This window comes from Nyctibius grandis, chromosome 31 (assembly GCF_013368605.1).
Source record: "Nyctibius grandis isolate bNycGra1 chromosome 31, bNycGra1.pri, whole genome shotgun sequence".
NCBI classification, from domain to species: Eukaryota; Metazoa; Chordata; class Aves; order Nyctibiiformes; family Nyctibiidae; genus Nyctibius; species Nyctibius grandis.
This window is the reverse complement of record NC_090688.1, coordinates 2771128-2789244: the sequence shown is the minus strand read 5'-3', so window position 1 is coordinate 2789244 and position 18117 is coordinate 2771128. Positions and strand designations below refer to the sequence as shown.

General features: G+C 55.0%; 1 protein-coding gene across 3 annotated transcripts in view; it reads left to right on the top strand.

Annotated features, from left to right (window-relative positions):
* The window catches only part of SH3GL1 (SH3 domain containing GRB2 like 1, endophilin A2), a 28794-nt gene extending 11690 nt beyond the window's left edge, over nucleotides 1-17104 (top strand). The window contains exons 2-10 of one of the 3 annotated variants that reach the window (XM_068420536.1): nucleotides 7997-8065; nucleotides 8178-8250; nucleotides 8982-9125; nucleotides 10860-10993; nucleotides 12206-12364; nucleotides 12879-12982; nucleotides 14518-14642; nucleotides 15111-15164; nucleotides 16734-17104. In XM_068420536.1, coding sequence (XP_068276637.1) covers nucleotides 7997-8065; nucleotides 8178-8250; nucleotides 8982-9125; nucleotides 10860-10993; nucleotides 12206-12364; nucleotides 12879-12982; nucleotides 14518-14642; nucleotides 15111-15164; nucleotides 16734-16930 — 1059 coding nt within the window. In that variant the 3' untranslated portion in view covers nucleotides 16931-17104. Of the gene's footprint in view, nucleotides 1-7996; nucleotides 8066-8177; nucleotides 8251-8981; nucleotides 9126-10859; nucleotides 10994-12205; nucleotides 12365-12878; nucleotides 12983-14517; nucleotides 14643-15107; nucleotides 15165-16733 lie in introns of all 3 variants that reach the window. The other 2 variants (XM_068420535.1, XM_068420537.1) reach the window with 2 other exon arrangements.
* Nucleotides 17105-18117: the final 1013 nt, after the last annotated feature.

Sequence of the window (18117 nt, the reverse complement as noted above, 5' to 3'; positions counted from 1 at the left end):
TTTTTTTAATTCATGCTGTCCTCGTTCCTCTGAGCCCATCTGTGGGATGGAGATGAGTCACTTGATAGCGCTTTGAGTAGGTGATTTGACAGTTGGCTCCGTCAAACGCTGTCTGTGCATGCGGCAGCTCTTTCTTTGCGGTTCCTGTACGATAAGGTTACAACCTGAGGTCACTTTGAAGGCTTTCTGCCTTGTCGGGAGGGAAGGAGCTCCTCATTGTTCTGGGCTGACTGCCCTGCTCAAAAATCAAGGCAACTCCTGCGGTGTTGGGTGGAGAGTGGCTGGATCCCCGTCTCAGATGGTGAGGGGGAGGAAAGCTGGGTTTGTTTCTAGACACGTTTTCCTGGTGCACATGTCTGGAGGCAGCAGCACCTCTACGTGCCTTTGCAGGAGGACATCGCTCGTGCTTGGGTGGCGAGTCTCGGAAGGGACTGGCCCTCTTTGTGCAAGGTGGGAACAGGAAAAATAAAGGCAAGAAAGTGCAGGAGAAGATCAAGGGCTGGATAACAGTGTAAAAATGCTCCTGGGAGCTATTTAACAGGGGACCAGACAACTTAGGTGGCCGGTGGAGTGGTCAGGTGCTCCAAGACAGGTTAGATCAGTGGTGGGGCTGACGTTGGGAGCCAGCAGCAGGGGCTTGCTCGGAGGGGCAGGAGGGCGAGAGCTTTGGCTGCCGTTCCTCTTTCTCTGGTGTCCCCGCAGCCCAACGGGGATGTGAGATGGTGTCTGTGGAGTCACATCCACCTTCTGTTTTTAGCTCTGCTGCTAACCTGCTCTTGACAGTAGGCAAATCGCTTCCTCTCGTGCTCTTTCCTCTTCTAGCACTTGGCAGGATTCCCTGCGTAGAGTGGCAGCTTTTAGGGTGAGAAAGTCCAGCGGGTGCAACAGCCTTGCAAGGACCACGGAGCTGCTGGGTGCCTCCAACCCCCCAGCGATTCGAGCATGGGGGTTAGCTAGGGAAGGTGCCTCCCTCTTCGTTATGAGGCCAGCGGTGATTGTTCATCCCCTGTGCCACACAGTAAACACTTAGATCTGTTTTCTTCTACTTAAAGTAGGTCAGAAGTTGCTTGGATTAGCGTGCGCTCTGCTGTGGGCATGCCCATCTCCTGAAACTGGGGTGTCTGCTGCGTCTCGGCAGAGTCCTTCCTGAAGAAAGGATGCCTTCCTTTTTTAATTAAAAAAAAAAAGCTTAAAAGCTTGTAAGGAGGCAGAAAACAGTCAGATCTACCAAGCTAACGTGAACAGACAGAACTGCAGGCTGGCTGGGGAGAAAAGGGGTGTGCACAGCGTTACAGCTCTCGGTGGGTTGGCATCAGCTGCCGCTGCTCCATGGGAACTGGCCGGTCCTCCCCGTTCCCAGCCCCGTGCGCTTGCTGCCTTTGTGGCCTGGAGCTGGAGATGGACCCGAAATGACGAGGCCTCGACACGATGTGTGCGTGCTCTGGATCCCGACTGGTGTCTGCTGTCAGACCAACGCCTTCCAGTCTTGCCTCATTTCCAAGGAATACGCCAGGAAGGTGACAATTAACTTTTAATGAGATGCTTTGTGTTGGCGTGGACAGGCAGGAGGTCGGGGCCCAGGACAGGCAGGAGGTCGGGGCCCAGGACAGGCAGGAGGTCGGGGCCCAGGACAGGCAGGAGGTCGGGGCCCAGGACAGGCAGGAGGTCGGGGCCCAGGACAGGCAGGAGGTCGGAGCTCAGACATCTGCGGGGGATTGCCATCGGCCTTGAGACACCTCCCAGTACAAGCTGGTTCTGCAAGGAGCCTCTGCGGTGGCAGAGGCGTGCGGGGTGCTCGGGGAGGACCCCCGGGTGCTTCCCAGCTGAACTCCGGCACTGCTGAGCTCCTGCCTCTCCCGGGCACGCCGTTAGAAATGGAGAGTGTTTCGAGGAGGCTTTTTTGGGCTCTGCAGCCCTGCCATTGCCAAGCCCCGCTGGCTGCAGCCGAGTGACTAAACCCATTTACTCCCCATCTATTTTAAACCTTATATACACTCACAGCAACAGAGTAAATTGTCACGTTGGCTCTGTGGGGCTGCGACCGCCCAGCTGCCTGTTACGCTGTGATGGTAAAGCTGCCGGTGAAGATGACTGAAAATTACACTTAATGCCAGGGGGTCACGCCTTGCTGAGCTGGAGCAGTGGCCATGGCTTTGTTTAGGTTTTACGGAGCATCCCACATATCCATGCCACTGGGCACGATTGAAACTGGGCACTGGCGATCCCAGTTAGCCCTGGTTTTCCTTAACTGCTTCTACCTGTCTCTGTCAGGCTCTATCAATACTCAAGCCCTCTTTATCTGGGTTTCAAAACATTTACAGCACCTTTTAAAATTATTTTATGGGCTGGCTTTTTCCACTGGACTTGCCCTTTCCTGGTGAGGGGAGCCAGGGTAGAGCTGCTTGTCTGTTTGCTCGTCTGTGGGTTGTTTTAATTTCTTGAAGGGAACTTTCTGTTGAGAGGTGGAGGGTGGCGAGGAGGAAGAGGAAGGCTTTGATACGCCAGCATCTGGAGGGATAAGGTTTTCATTCTACTGTGGGTGACTGTTTAGAGTGCAAGGCTGGCGTATGTTTGATGTGCTATAAATAGGGCTGACTGCTGTGGAAAAAGAAAGCAAGTTTAAAAAAATAATTAGTTTTTGTGTTTCTCGTGGTGTGTTTTGCTCGTTTGAGGCAGGAGGGAGTTAGGGATAATTTGTTTTAAAATATCTAAAGGCTAAAAAGTGGAATATCAAAATCAGGTCTGTAAAGGCCCATGGGAAAGCTGCTTATCAGCAGAAAATGGCACCAACTTTTGCCTCCTGCAGCCCCGGGTTGGGCAGTCGAGGGCCTGCGGGGTGGGCTGTGCTGCGAGCCTGCCCTCCTCCACGTTCCGAGGTGCCTTGCAGGCACTCCTCGGCTGGGGGAAGCTTGGCTGATGGCATCTTCCCTTTCAGTCTGTAATGAATTTTGCTGATGATGCTGTTGAAAAAAAATCTCCTTTTTCTTATTTTCTACACATCTCTCACACCTCCGCCAACAGCAGCCCCTGGAAGCGATACAGCCAGGCCACCGTGCAGGAGACCCCACACCATTGCTCCATTCTGGCACTGCCCATCTCCTTTTGGGGAGCAGGCTCGTCTGCTGCTCACAAAACCTCTCCTGATCTTCTGTGCTCCTAAATATATCCAGGCGCATCCTGGCGAAACATGCCAGGCCCAGCCTCATGCTCCTGGCAGGAATGTTAATGGGGATGATGCTGCAGCCAGCAAGGAGGGAAATGCGGCTTTGGGGTGGGAGCGGGTGTGTCGGGTCCTTCTCCAGGCCTTTGGGATCTGGTTGGGTTTCAGTGGCGGCGTGGGCAGACTGGTACCTGTCTGTCTGACCCATCTGGTTCGTATAAGGATGCCCGGTGTGATACAGCCAGGGATGGACAAGCAGATGTCGTTATTTGCTGCGAATTGTCGCGAAGCGGGTGAGGTGAAGGAACGGTGAGTTTTGAGGAGGGGTGTGTGGATTTTGTGTCCTAAGTGGGGAGCGGCTGCGCAGCCGTTCTACCATTACGTTCCTCTCCCCCTCCCAGCTGTAAGAGAAGCCCTCTCCTCGCGCCTGTCTTCCCCCTCTGTACACATGCCATTCCTGCCTCTCCCCTAGCCAACCTCCCGCCGCAGCAGTTAGCCTAAACAATAGGTCTTTCATTTCCAAAGACCTTCCACCACGTGCAGCCCTCCAGTGGGTTTTGAACAGCGAGGGGAAATCGGGATTGTTCAAGTTCCCACACTCCTGCGAAGGAAACGATGAAAACCCCCGTGAGTCGACGCTCTTTAGAATGAGGCTGTAGAAACCGCAAAGCCTGGTCGGGAGCAGGCAAGAATTGCGCGTATCGTGCCTCTGGACCAGCTCTCCTGCAGATGAAGCAGAATCACAGAATCAATGAGGTTGGAAGAGCCCTCTGCGATCATCGAGTCCAACCACTGCCCTGACACCACCATGTCAACTAGACCATGGCACTAAGTGCCATGTCCAGGCTTTTCTTAAACCCCTCCAGAGATGGTGACTCCACCACCTCCCTGGGCAGCCCCTGCCAATGTCTAATGACCCTTTCTGAGAAGAAATGCTTCCTAATGTCCAACCTGAACCTCCCCTGGCGAAGCTTGAGGCTGTGTCCTCTTGTCCTGTCGCTAGATAGGCTGGATGCTGTCCTCCTGCTGATGCCACTGCACCCCAACACGGCCCAGGAGCCTTGCACCAGCCTTGGGTTTAAATGCGCCTCCCCACTCTCTGATCTCAGGTCAGAGCTATTTAGGGCATATTTGAACTGCCACTATCCTTTTAATTAACCATGGATGGGAAGCGAGGGATGGATTCCTGGCTTCTGTGTCAGAGTTTGTGTGCACCGGGTGCTTCGGCTCCCTTCCCCTGCCCTGCGGCGTGGTTCGGTTGGGGTGCCAGGTAAACAGCCGTCCTGGTTTGAAGCAGTTTTTGTCTCGCTGGGCCGTGACGCCCAACTGTATCGCCCTGTGCTAATATTTGCTCTAGGAAGCATTGGGCTTTGGCTGCTGTGGCCATGCAGCTGAGGGCTTCTGCTCTGTCACTGCGCCCTGCTCCCTCCTCTGGCCTTGCTTCAGGTTTAACCTTTTAGTGTGTGGCCCATCCTGGCAGGGCTGGGAGATTAAAGAAACCAGAGAGTAGAGGCTTGTTCTCATCTTTCACACCAAGCCAGCCGATGCGCTTCAGCATGAGTCTGCAAGAGAGTATTTGGGCCACTGGATTTGGATTTGCGTGTCTTGCCGTGCCAGTCCCTTCCCTGCGTTCGCATCTGTCTTGGTTACAGCGTTTGCAAGAGGTTTGGTCCCCAACCAGGGGAAGATGGACGTATCCCAAGTCTTCTCCTGGCTGCTGAAGAAATAGAAGTGCAGAAGAATTGTCACCACATCCTCAAAAAAGCCCCCGAGGCCCTCCCCGGAGGGGGCTCTGCTGGGACGTGCACCGGCAGCGTTTCACCAACCACCTTACAGTTCACTTAAGCCAAGCTGGACGCTACAGGCAGCACGTGGATGTTTCCTTCCTCTCCTGCAAGCAAAGGCCGAGCTTCCTGGTGAACTTTATGCTTCCCTGATAAACTTCATGCTTCCCTGCTAAAGTCAGCCGCCTGCTCACCAGCCTTCGCGGGCTCTTTGCAGGCAACGCCGCGAGATGCACGATGTGGTGCTTGGAAACTTGGCTCCCAGTTGCGTCGTGAAGCTCTAGGTTAAACGAGGAGCCGGCGAGGGCTTCTCCTGGCTCGTGGCTTGGCTGGTGCCGTGGGGGAATCTGCATTAGTTTGTCTCCCTGCCTGACAGATTTGGGAGCATGGGGACAGGGATGGAGCCACTGCGGGTGATACACAGTCCCTCCTTCTTTCCTCCCGTGATGAAGCCTCCTGTTTAATTAGAGCCAGCAGGGAGAGAACTTCAACCTTATTATTCCTTCACGGCAGGGCACCAGGAGCATTTCTTGGATGTCAAAAGGAGGATTAAATTAGTCTGGAAGTGAGGGGTTTTTTCCCTCCTTCCCATCTCTTCCCCTCTCTCGGAGGGTGTTAAGCCTCCGGAATCCCTGTGGTGATGGACACCTTTGGCATGGCACGCAGTCCCCGGTCACAGCAGAGCTCCCTGCCAAAGGGCTTATTTGCAGCTTTCTGGGCTCTAAATCCATGGGTGGGTGGAGAAAAGTGGGAATGGAATTGCTTGGGATAATTATACCTTTCCCAGGTGTATTAATGAGTAAAGGAGGTTTTCGGAGGCTCTGTGCCCCTTCCCGGCCACGGAGGCTGTGGGACTTTTGGCAGGGGTCAGCTGATGGCAGCTGGGAGCGAGCTTCGCTCTGCTGAGCTTGCCCTGGCAAGCAACTGCTTCGTGGTTTGGTGGGGTTTTTTCTCGACTCAGTGTGTCTAGAGAGGATCGTGCACCTCCCCAGCAGGCAGCCAGCTTGCCGGGGTGTGTGCTGGCACCCCAAGCACGGAGCAGGCATCCAAAAAAAAGGCAATAAATCAGGCTGAGATTGGTTGCCCATCTGCCAGCAGCTATCGGGTGGTACCACCCTTTCCAGCCTGTTTCGTGTGTGGGGCTGGGCCATCCTGGCACATTCTTGCTGGGTCCTGTGGACCTGTGAAGACCTTATCTGAGGGTTAAGCAGGAGAATGAAATCCACAGCTGAGCTGAGCGAGCCAGGAGAGGATCACAGAATCAACCAGGTTGGAAGAGCCCTCTGGGATCATCGAGTCCAACCATTGCCCTGACACCACCATGTCAACTAGACCATGGCACTAAGTGCCACGTCCAGTCTTTTCTTAAACCCCTCCAGAGATGGTGACTCCACCACCTCCCTGGGCAGCCCCTTCCAATGGCTAATGACCCTTGCTGAGAAGAAATGCTTCCTAATGTCCAACCTGAACCTCCCCTGGCGAAGCTTGAGGCTGTGTCCTCTTGTCCTCTCGCTGGTTGCCTGGGAGAAGAGGCCGACTCCCACTGCGCTACAACCTCCCTTCAGGTAGTTGTAGACTGCACTAAGGTCACCTCTGAGCCTCCTCTTCTCCAGGAGAGTATCAACCCTTTCCTTTCCCTCGGTGTCTAAATGTCAAGCGTTACTTTCTTCTTCTTCCTGTTTTGGGGTCTGGAAATGGGATTTTGCTGCAACACTGAAGACTTGTTCTTTGTAATAAGGAGCATTTCTTCTGCACGTCCTGCTTGGTAACTGGGTTTTGGGGGGCTGAGCGCTGCCCGGTAGGCACAGGCACGCAGGGCAGGGTGGCTGGTGTGGGGTCTCCGAGTGCTTTTGAAGCTGGATGATTACCTAAAGGGTTTTATTCCCTGCCTCTTCCTTCAAAAAGCAAGGAAGCATTTTGAATCCCCATGGGAGCAGGAGAGTTCCAAAGGAAGAAAGACTCGATAAAATCGAGTATTTGATGTTGAAGTAAACAAACCTGTATTGTTCCTCCAGAGCTGGAGTTTTGACTACAAACATGAGAAGCCCTGGCAATGGCCTGTGGCGGGCGTCGAGCACTTGGGAGTCAGCGCCTGCTTCCTAGACCGCTTTTGATGTCTGTGTAGGCAATTTGCTGCCCATTTGGATCAGTTTGGGGCGAGATAATCACTTAATTTTGGCCGATTTATATGTGCTGCACCCCCCTTGCCTTGCCACAGCGGCATGGGGCTGGGAAGGAAATGTTCCTCTCCATTTGGGCTGCAGGGAAGGATGTTTTTAGGTGGATTTAATAAGGTACCACTTATCTTTCGGCTCGGGCAGTTGAGTGGTGAGGTTTAGGGAGGAGGGGTCTTTTCTTTATCAGAAAGCTGATAAGCCCTTCACACAACCAGCCAAAAGCAGGCCTGTCCTTACAGCTCGTCAAACATCTCACCTTTTCACTAGTTTTAGAACAGGCGTCAGAGACACTTTGATAAATGGATTTGAAAACTTCACTGTAGCTTCTGCCCATCTCTTTATCCCCCATGTACAAAGAATTCAAAACCCTCATGCTCCACATCCTGAGCTCCTCCAGCTCCTCCTTCCCCTAGGAGCGATGGTTTAGGGCTTCAAGAGCTCTCTGCTCTCTCCAGACTCTGTTCTTGTGCTGGCTGCTGTGTTCATTCCCTGTTTACTTGCATTTACTGAAGCTTTGGCTCCAAATGGAGTCGAGAGACGATTCTGCTGCTTGCTTTTTCCAGCAAGCGTTGGTGTTGGAGCCATGTGGTGTGATTTAAGGAGCTGTGTAGCTTCTGTTGGGTGAGGAATATCCTGAGCTGTGCTTTGGGCGGGTAGGAGATGCTTGGATTTTTAGTGGGGCAGTGTTAGCAAAGCGCCACGTCTTTTTGATGTGCATTGGGCTGTTCCTACCACCTCCCGTTGTCTTGCAGGTGCTCTCTGGACCACCTGTCTTCCCTTTCTGGGCCAGGGACTTACTGCATGAGGTATAAGGAGCTTTAAGCTGTCAGCTTCTACTGGTGCCTGATTCCTCCTCCCTTGTTCTTTTTCTGCAGCTGGTCAGCGAGAAGGTTGGAGGAGCTGAAGGGACCAAGCTTGACGATGACTTCAAGGAAATGGAAAAGGTGAGTAGGGAACAAGAGAAAACTCTAAAATAGCCCAACTAACTCCTCTGTGACCCTGCCAAAGCCCTGAGCTGAACTTCACTGCTGCTGGGTCATCTTGTCTTTCCTACAGAAAGTGGACCTGACCAGCAAGGCGGTTACAGAAGTATTGACCAGAACAATAGAGTACCTCCAGCCGAACCCGGGTGAGTCCCTGGATGTCCCCTGTCCCCTCTGCCCCCCAGTTTTCCAGGGAAAGAGGCAAAGGGAGCAGAGAGACATCAGAGAGAACTTCTTTGGCCCTGAGATAGTGGTTTGAGATCAGGCATGCTGCCTGCCTCGATCAGAGGCGTGCTGGGTCATCTTGTACGTGAGGTCATCCTGTGGCCTTGCTGGCTGGGCTAGCGAGGTCTGGCTCTTGGCTTGCTGGTGCTTTGTGACTCAGGTGAAAATCCCGATAGCCCTCTTGCCCTGTGCTGTGTTCCTGGGCTGTAAGACGCTGCAGTTGGTGTTGAACAGTGAGAGAACAGACACTCTTTAGCCTTGGACCTAGAGAGGCCCTGAAGGGAACCCCTTTTTACTTGGGCTGTCCAGAAGAAGTGCTGTCTCAGCTGGGAAGGGGTGGCTGGCTTTGTAGGCATTGCCTCTGGAGCCTGTGTGCTTCCAGCCAGCTCGTTCCGAGAGCACTCCAGGGACTACAGGAGGGCTGGGGAAACTCCTTTGGCCTTCACTGGTGAGCTGTGGGGAACTATTTTTGCTTGCTGTCCTGGAAAAGAAATCTCTCTTTTCATAGCAAATGATATTTCTGGTAGATGAAGACAATGGGGCTGCTTGGCTTTGGGTGTAGCTTGGAAAAAAAAAAATATGTTGGCAGCGGCGAGCAGCTGCTGGCAAGTCCAAGTAATTGCAAACACGGCTGTGGCTGTTTCTGTGCCAGCTTCCAGAGCCAAGCTAACCATGCTCAACACGATGTCCAAGATCCGCGGGCAGGTGAAGAGCCCCGGCTACCCGCAGTCGGAGGGGCTGCTGGGGGAGAGCATGATCCGCTACGGCAAGGAGCTGGGCGAGGACTCCAACTTTGGTGAGTGTCCCTGGGGCCAGCTCCTCCCCTAGGAGAGTGTGGATGAGATGGCGAAGGCTGCTGCCAGATTTCCAGGCTGTTATAGTAAATTCTGGAAGGGCTGTGTGACCCTCTGCGTCCCCTAATAGTATTGGGGGCTTTTAAGAGGTTCAAAGGCTTCCACCCAGGGTGGCAGGGAAGAGATGAGCAGAGCCCAAGTGTCCTGGATCCCAATCCATGGCATTATGTGCAAAACCGCCTCTTAATACTTTCTTATTAAACACTGAAGATAAATTTGCACGTAGGAAAAAATGCTTCCTCGCTTCTAAACTGAACAATGGTGACGTGGAAACTGGATGGAGCGAGATGTGGAGTTTTATGGTGCAGTTTCCAGCCAGAGCTCTGCTGTAGGGAGGCTGTAGCCAAGAAATCGTTTTGCGTGGCCGTTTCTCATAACCACGTGGGACGTGCAGGGAGGAGGGGGGCGAAGCCTTTCGGTGACATCGATTTTAATCCGCTGGAACATCAGCCCACGCACGTGACAGCTCTGGTGCAGCGCACAGCTGTCCGATGGCTTCCAGCGCAGGGAGGAGCCGCCTGGCCTCAGGAAAATTAAAAAGCTCTGGCTAATTTCTGGGAGTGACGAAGGATTCTCCAGAGTGTCTGTGGCCAGCTCAGAGCCCTGCATCTCTCTTGGCATGTTGTTACAGAGAGCAAGGGGGAAGGAAGTTTTTAGAAGAACACACCAAACCTGATTTCCTTTAATAGCCTCTCTTTAAAGGAGCACTTCACTTGATAAATGTCCGTGTTAGTACTGCATCCCCCGTAGGACAGGTTATCTCGAGTTATCACAATTGAAATAACTCTTGTTGTATATTTATTTTTCCAGCTGGACACTAGAGTGGTGTTTTCACTTGACCCTCTATTTCACTTGTGTATTCTCCTGTGCTAACGCGGTGCTGAAACGGTTCGTTTGCCAAAGCTGCACAGGAATAATTTAATCTATAAATGGTTTCCACTGGAATAAAAAGCCAAGAGTAAAAATGCTTTGCTGCAAGTCCCTCTGGCTCAGCTGTCGTTGTGGCAGGAGCCTCTGAAAAGCATGAAATGAAATAGTTTTCAGTAAGCAACTTTGAGCTCTCTGATTCAGCGGGGAGGAGAAGGGGTAAGGTTGGCTCGGTAGAGGTTAGTGTCTAAAAGGAATGAAAGGCTGCAGGTTTGCTGCCAGCGTCTGGGGAAGCTTGAAAAGTCGGTCAGAGCACTCTGGGCTTAAAATTGTCTGAAGAAAAGTGTGGCCAGGCTGGATCAGACCGAACACACCTCTGCCCCGGGCTCCTCTTACCAGCACTGGCCAAGAGCAGAGCGAGGTTAAAGCGCTGCGTGGCCAATTAGCAGCTCAGCAACTCCCTGAGCTAACAGCGGGGTTAAAAATACTGCTGTGGAAAATATTTTTACCTTTTCCTTCCTCTGTGTAGTTGGTAGAGATTGTTCCTGTTTTTCAGAGGAAAAAAATGAAGAGTGTTAGTGAAGTGTCTTGTGTGGGGTCGGTACCAACAGGCAGTTGCCTGCCGTGATGCCGTGCCGGGCTCGGGGATTTGCTCCAGATACAAATGTGGGGCGTTGGACGGGGGACGGAGCTTGCACACGCTGGGTGTCTTGGCAGAATGGCTCTGCATGCAGGCGCCACAGACCTGGGCTCTGTTTAACTGGCTGGCCCCTTCTCCCTTCCTCTCCCCTTCCCTTTCTCACTCGAAGGCGATGCGCTGCTTGACGCTGGCGAATCTATGAAGCGGTTGGCTGAAGTGAAGGACTCGCTGGATATTGAAGTCAAACAAAATTTTATTGATCCCCTCCAGAACCTGTGTGACAAAGACCTGAAAGAGATCCAGGTAAACGCCTCGATGTTTTTCTCTTCTCCTCATCTCTCTCGTTTCTGGCCTCTCCTGGCTATTAGTGCATGTAACCGCTTGCTCTGTCGTGGTGGGAACCAAGGACTCGCACAGGTAGCGGGGCTGTTCCCCTGCACTCTGTGTGCTTTCTCTCCCCACACTCCCTAGTATTTCCTCCCTGCTCAGCGCCGCTGTTGCTACTGCTCCTGAGCAGCTCATTTGGATGGTTCATGTACCATGTTTTAGGGAGGATGCTGTGGGAGCGCGTCCCAACGTGTGTTCTGGGCTTGCTGAATCTGGTTCTTTGTGCTGTCAGCTCCCAGCCCTGGCATTGAACTTCACCATGTTCTGTACAGCTGTTTGCTCTGTTCTGTTAGTAGCCTGGATCCTAGAACGCAACTTTCAAGCCGTGAGCAAGCTTCCCTCTAGGTCTCTTACGCAGCATCTCAAGAAGACCCTTTGGTGTCTCACTGGGGAGACGTGGAGCTTGCTAGCTCCCGTGTGCTACCACGGAGACAAGTCCATGCAAAGCAGGGCCAGGCTTTGTAACAGGAGCTATCCTAACCTGTAATCCACAGGGCAGCTCTCTCGAGTGAATTTTCACTACGGTGGTGTCCCAGATAAAATAACCACCAACTACTGTTTCAGTACTTATCTGTCCTCCAACTCTGCTCTGTACTCCCTGCCGTAGAGCTAATTTAAACAGCCCTGAGCAGTCAGGGGATGCAATGCCCAGCACCTGCATCCCAATTCCTGATCTCCAGAGATCCCCGTTGCTCCTGGGGACCTGAAAGTAGCGGGCCAACTCTTCATCTTCCTGAAAGCCTTGCATGGGGAACGGACCCGGGCTGCTCCCTGCAGTCTTTTTCTCCAGTTCTCAGCTGGAAGGGGGTGAAATCACATCGTCATGCCAGTTTGTTGAGGGTTGTTTCTCAGTGAAAAGCCCCCACAACCAAAATCCCTGCCAAACTGAGTTCGGACAGTCCACGCCTCGCAGCAGCTCTGTTTTGCAGCTCTCCATAATGTCCTGAGGCCTCTCTAGAGTCTGAACAAAGGTGGGAGCCACAGAAGCGTGTGCTCCGAGATCAGGTTTCTGAGCTGAGTGAACTTGGCCTGTAACTGGAGCTGCCTTCCCAGCAGGAGAGCTTGGCTGCTCCCAGGCTCTGGTTTTTCCTTCTTTTCCTTTACTGTTCATAACCATCCTGTTCCCAGCACCATCTCAAGAAGCTGGAAGGCAGACGCTTGGACTTTGACTACAAGAAGAAACGACAGGGCAAAATCTCTGATGAGGAACTTCGACAGGCCATGGAGAAGTTTGAGGAGTCCAAGGAAGTCGCGGAGACCAGTATGCACAACCTCCTAGAAACCGATGTGAGTGCGTGGGGTTGCGTGTTTCTGTGCACGCGGGGGTGGCAGCTCTCAAAGGACGCAGAAGTTAGATGCTAATTTCCACTCTCGTGTTTGCAAGCGTGGTTTTGCTGTCTCAAAACCCAAATCAGAGTGGCTTGGTGGGCCTCTTATCCTGTCTGTAGCCCCTCTTCCTGATCCAGCTCTTGGCCAGAGGAGAGGCTGTGGCTTGTACCAATACAAGTCTCTTCTCAGTGTGCTGGTGGGAGTGAGTTTGGGCAGGTAACACAGCTTACCTGGGAAGGAATTGAACAGCTAGCGAAGCCCAGAGAGTGGTAGGGGATGTCCTCTGTCCTCCTGAGTCTCGGCCAGTGCCTGAACTCTGGTGTCTGAAGTCCCAAACCTTCTCCTCTCATCCCCCTGGGGAAGTTGCCCTTCGTATGCGTTCCCCAGTATGGTCTCAGCCCCCATGCGCAATGCGAGCATCTCCTGTCAGCTGGGGAGAGCCATTCATCCCACCTTGGTGTGATTCTCGCAGATCGAGCAGGTGAGCCAGCTCTCGGCCTTGGTGGACGCCCAGCTGGACTACCACAGGCAGGCAGTGCAGATCCTGGTCGAGCTTGCAGAGAAATTCAAGCGCAGGTGAGTCTCGGCGTGCTGTAGGCACTCTCAGTTGTCACAGCCACAAGCTCTCCCTGTATAAATACCTGGTCATCCCTCTAAATTGATCTCCTGGCATTAAAGCTGCTTCTTGCAGTCACTAGAGCTTCACTCCAGACCTTCAGGTTGGAGGGAGCAGCACCAGCTGCACAACTTGCTTTCAACGATGGGGCACATTCTGACATCTGAAACAAAACCTCTGCGCTTGTGCCACGGGCAGCTGGTCTCTGCTGGGCTGAGCCCTGCCTGGATCGGGGGGTGCAGCTCCCAGCGAGGCTGGAGTTGAATTTGGCAGGGGTGGAGAAGGAGGGTGAAATCCCCTTCGTGCCGGTGCTCACAGCTCCTTGCTTTGTGGGAGCATCCCCCAAGGCCAGACCCAGGATCTGATGGAGCAGATGGGTCATATGTCACGAGCTGGACATGCCTGTCACCCTGTGTCACCTGGAACTGCCTAGCATAGAGTCTTCGTGCCATTAGCTTCAGTTGTGGTTAAGGAAGGAGGGCACCTGGACATCGGCTATGGTTGTGGTCCGTGTCAAGAGCTCCTGGTTGCTCTGAAGACCAGAAGCGAATGCAGCGTGGTGGGGATAACGTGGTGGGTGGAAGAGCACTTAGATCCCCTCCTTGAAGGCAGGCAGCTGGGAGCCCTCCGCCAGACCCCGCATTTTCCAGCTCTCCCTTCCGTGTCCGAGGCAGTTCGGGCAGACCCCGCCGCAGATGTGGCACTGCCGCGTGTGCTCTGGAGCTCTGAGCCACGTGAGCTGCTGAAAGGCAGCCGGGTGCCTGGCGTGCAGGAGCAGGGAGAGCCGCGGAGCTGCCTGGTCTTGCTGCTCTCCAGCCCCTCCTCGAGAGCCTGACCTCCACAGCAGCCCCGGGGAACGTGCGGTTGCTGCTGAGGTGCCAAGAAACACAGAGGAGCTGGTGAAACACCGAGCGAGGTGGTTCACACGACTGCTGCGACTTGCACAGTCGCTCTTCCTGCTGCTCTGTCTCGCCTGAGCAAGCATCTCCCCAAAGCCTGGCCGAGGAAGGAGAGGCGGCTTCCTTGGATCTGGGGCTTCCCTGCAGAGCTGGGGACATGCCTTCCTCCACCTGGCACAGGGTGGCTTGGGCAGAGCCAGGGCAGCCTCTCAGGGCGATTTGGCGATGCTGCCCTGATGTTCTTTCCTCGTAGAAGAAACTGCTGAGTGGAACCTGTGTCTGGTTTGAATTAAGAAGAGCTGGGAGGATCCTGCCAAGTGTGAGCTTTGGAACTGCAGCACGAGTGTCCTCTGCTGGCCTCAGTTGCCCGAGACAGCTCCCTAGCAAAGCCTGGGGCATGTGGCCCTCTCCAAGGGCCAGCTCCCAAACCCTGGGCAAGATCCAGCTTCCAAACAGCCCCAGCACAGAGGGTTCTGCAGATTCTTGTCTACAAACCAATCTGCTCCCCTGTGTAGCCACCAAGAGATGAAATATGTTGATCTCATCATATTCTGTTTCATATTTCAATTTATCCACATTTCTTTTCCTTCTTCCAGAATGAGGGAGGCCTCCTCACGTCCCAAGCGGGAATACAAGCCCAAACCCAGGGAGACGTACGACTTTGGAGAGACTGACCAATCTAACGGGGGCTTCTCTTTCAATCCTACCCCCAGAGTCCCAGGTAAAATCCTCCCGTGTGTGTGTGCACGCACAGGTGCCTCTGGAGCAGCCTCCTGGGGATGGAGGGGAACCCCTCTGCCTGGAAATGGTGGTTTTGGTGGGCTGAATGTGCTGGCACAAGCTGGTAGCTGTGAAAAAATGTCAGAAATGCCTCTAGACTCGGGCTGTTTTCTCTTGGGACCCAGTAGCCTTCATTATAGTGGCTTTGGGGACATCCCAGCGGGGCCTCCAGCCCAGGCCACTCACCTGCAGTGCCCAGGCAGTGCCAGCAGTGGCAGACAGGCAAAATGAAGCATCTCTCGCTCCCTCCCCGCCTTCCATCACGCTGCATTCGTCCCTCCCTGGTCCCAGCGAGGCAGGCGGGTTTCTAACACGGCATGTGGACCGTCCTGTTTCTCCGAGCAGATCCTCCCTTTCCCTCTCTCCAGTTCCCGTTGGTTTAAGCATGTCTCTTTTTGTTTGGAAGCAGCTTCCTCCTCTTTCCGATCCGACAAGCCGTCCCGGACCTCCGTCAGGAGTATCCGTGAGTTTCCTCCCTCCGCACTGCATGATGTGTGACCATCTCTTCCCCACCCCTCCTCGCTCCTGCTTCCATCACGCTGCTGCTTGAAGCCGCTAATACCTCCGTGCTGAGCCTGGCCAGCAGAACAGCCCCAATTAAACCAGCCAATATTGGTATTTCCCACCCCAAAGCTGGGGCCTTTGCTCCCTCGGAGGAGCTGTAGCAGCGGTCACCACACAGGCACGTCCTGCGTGAGACCGCAGGGATCAGATGCTCTTCCACAAGGTCTCAGACATCTCAAGGATGACCCCGTTGTGGTTACGAGCACCCCAGCTCCTGCTCGTGCTGCTCCCCCTGTACCCACTGCTGAAGGCTGGGGGGAGCGGGTAGAGCCTCGGCACGCTGAGCAGGGTTTGTGGCCTGTGGTCCCAGCTGGGTGGCAAGGAGCCTTGAAGGGGTTGTGACTGCGGGGTCAACGTTCCTGCTGAAGGGACCCGTCGGGGTCCTGTTGGGGTCCCGAGGCCAGGCTGGGTGTGTGGCTCGGGGCCATCGAGGTGGGGAAGGCTCGTGGTGGTGCAGCCAAGGGGGCAGGAGGACTTGAGGAGCCCGGTGCAGGGGAAGTGCTGTGGTGGTGGGACCAGCGTGGTGTTGTGGGACGTTGTTTCAAACCCATGACCCTGCTTGGCTGCCGCTTCTGGTGTTTTCCAAGTTCTCTCTTGCTGTGGGTGGTGAGCAGAGCAGATGTGCTGGCTGCCCTTCGGGCCATTCCCCCTGCCCTGGTCGGAAGAGTTCCTGCACAGAGGGAGGGGAACGGGGCCCTGCAGACCCTGGTGGTCTGGATTTGCTCGGTCCCTTCTCGGTGGGATCCCTCCAGCTGCGAAGCTGAGTGCCTGCCCATCCCAACACGTCAGTGCCCGGGCAGAGTGAGCAGCAGCTCTCCCTGCTTGAAAACATCCCCTTTGCAGTCAAAAGCTCAAATCGTGGAGCTGGGATGTGGGAAAGAGACTTTGGTTTCCTCCCCATTTTTTGGGGCGGCCTCGCATTCATCACTGAGCTGCTAATTGATTTGAAGCCCTCTGCCCAGGGAGCTGCACTCCTCTTCCTCCCATCGCCCTCAGAATTGGGGTGACCCCTCTCAGCGCTGGCCAGGACCCCTGGGGTCCTCCCCCACCACATGCTGATGTCTAACCCCATCGCTGACGAACTGCACGGCAGCTCCTCTCGTCTCTGGAGGAGTAACATGACTTTTGACCACCTCGTTTCCAGTGTGGTTTAGGTGAGAGCGGGGTCATCCAGGCAGGAGCAGGCAGCACGGGGTGCTGGAGGCAGGGTCTGCTTTGGGTGAAGGTCACGAAGGAAATGGTTGGAGCAAGAGGGCAGAGGAACTCATCACCTAAAAGCCAGTGAGGGGTTTAAACCCAGTTAATGCTTTACTGTCGTGGGGCAAAGCGAGGGGCCAGCTTGTCCCGGGCAGGGCAGAGCCACGAGGGAACGAGCTGCGCCGTCCAGCGGCAGGAACCCCCGGGGGCGTGGGGAAGGGGCTGTGCAGGGGGTCCACTCACCTCTCCCCCCCTCCCCTTCCCCCCGCAGCCCCCCTGGACCAGCCCTGCTGCAAGGCTCTCTACGACTTCGAACCTGAGAACGACGGCGAGCTGGGCTTCAAGGAAGGCGACATCATCACCCTGACCAACCAGATCGACGAAAACTGGTACGAGGGCATGATCAACGGCCAGTCGGGCTTCTTCCCCCTCAACTACGTGGAAGTGCTGGTCCCGCTACCTCAGTGAAACAGCATCACTCCCGTCCCCGCCCCGCTCGCCCGGGACCTCCATTCCACTCCATCCTGACGCTGTGTCATCTCTGCGTCACCTCGGGCTGAGATTGCCACCAGGGAACAAGCCAGAAGGGTCGAACGGCCCCCCCACCCCTCTCAATTGGGTTATTTTAATTTTTTTCTTTTTTTTGGGTGTCCTTCTGGTGCTTGAACGTCGGTACTTCGCGCGCCCTGCCAGCCCCCCCCGGCTGCACGATTCTCCCTCTCCACTTCTTGTCTTTCCTTTGGGTCAAGCATCCGGATGAGCCAGGTGGGAGATGCTGGGATACATCCTTCCTGCTCAGCATCAGCACGGGGACACGCACAGCCCAGCGGCGGGGGGCAAAGCAGCCCCCAGCCTCACTGAGGGGCACGACCTTCCCCCCCCCGCCCCATTGAACACTACCCCTCTCCCCACGGGTGCCCCCCTTCTCCTCCAGTGCAGGACCCCGGTTCTCCCCGCTCCCGGGGGCCTCAGGGGAGGGACACTGTGGCACAGCAACACTACGACACCCACAAACACTAAGCCAGCCCCGCGGCGTGGGCGCTGAGCCCTGCCTGGGGTGCTGAGCCCTGCCTGGGGCTCTGTGCCAGCCCTCCCCACCCCGGAGGGACAGAGCAGGGATGTCCCCTGCCTGCTGTCAGCCCTCTGCCCCCTCCCCGCAGAGCTTGACCCCAAAGGGGGTGGCTGCTCCCTTCTGCCCTTGATTTTAAGTATTTTAAGCCACGTCGCTTTGGACCTTGGGCTTTCCCTGCTGCAAACTCCACCGAGTGTGTCAGAGCCGGGGGATAATTTGGGGGGGTTGGATCCGGACCCACTGTGGGGCAGAGCAGGTCGTGGCCCCTCTCCCTCCAGGGCTCTGCGCTTGCCTTCCCCGGGGACCCCTGGGCACCCCGTGCTGCAGCACCGGGGCTCGTGGCTGCGGGGCTGGAGCTCGGCTGCTCCTCTTGTGCCTTCCCTTCACCCCCCCACCTCTGCCCCATGGTAACCCTCACAGAATCACAGAATCACAGAATGTTTGGGATTGGAGGGGACCTCGAAAGATCATCTAGTCCAACCCCCTGCCGGAGCAGGATTGCCTAGACCATATCACACAGGAACGCGTCCAGGCGGGTTTTGAATGTCTCCAGAGAAGGAGACTCCACAACCTCTCTGGGCAG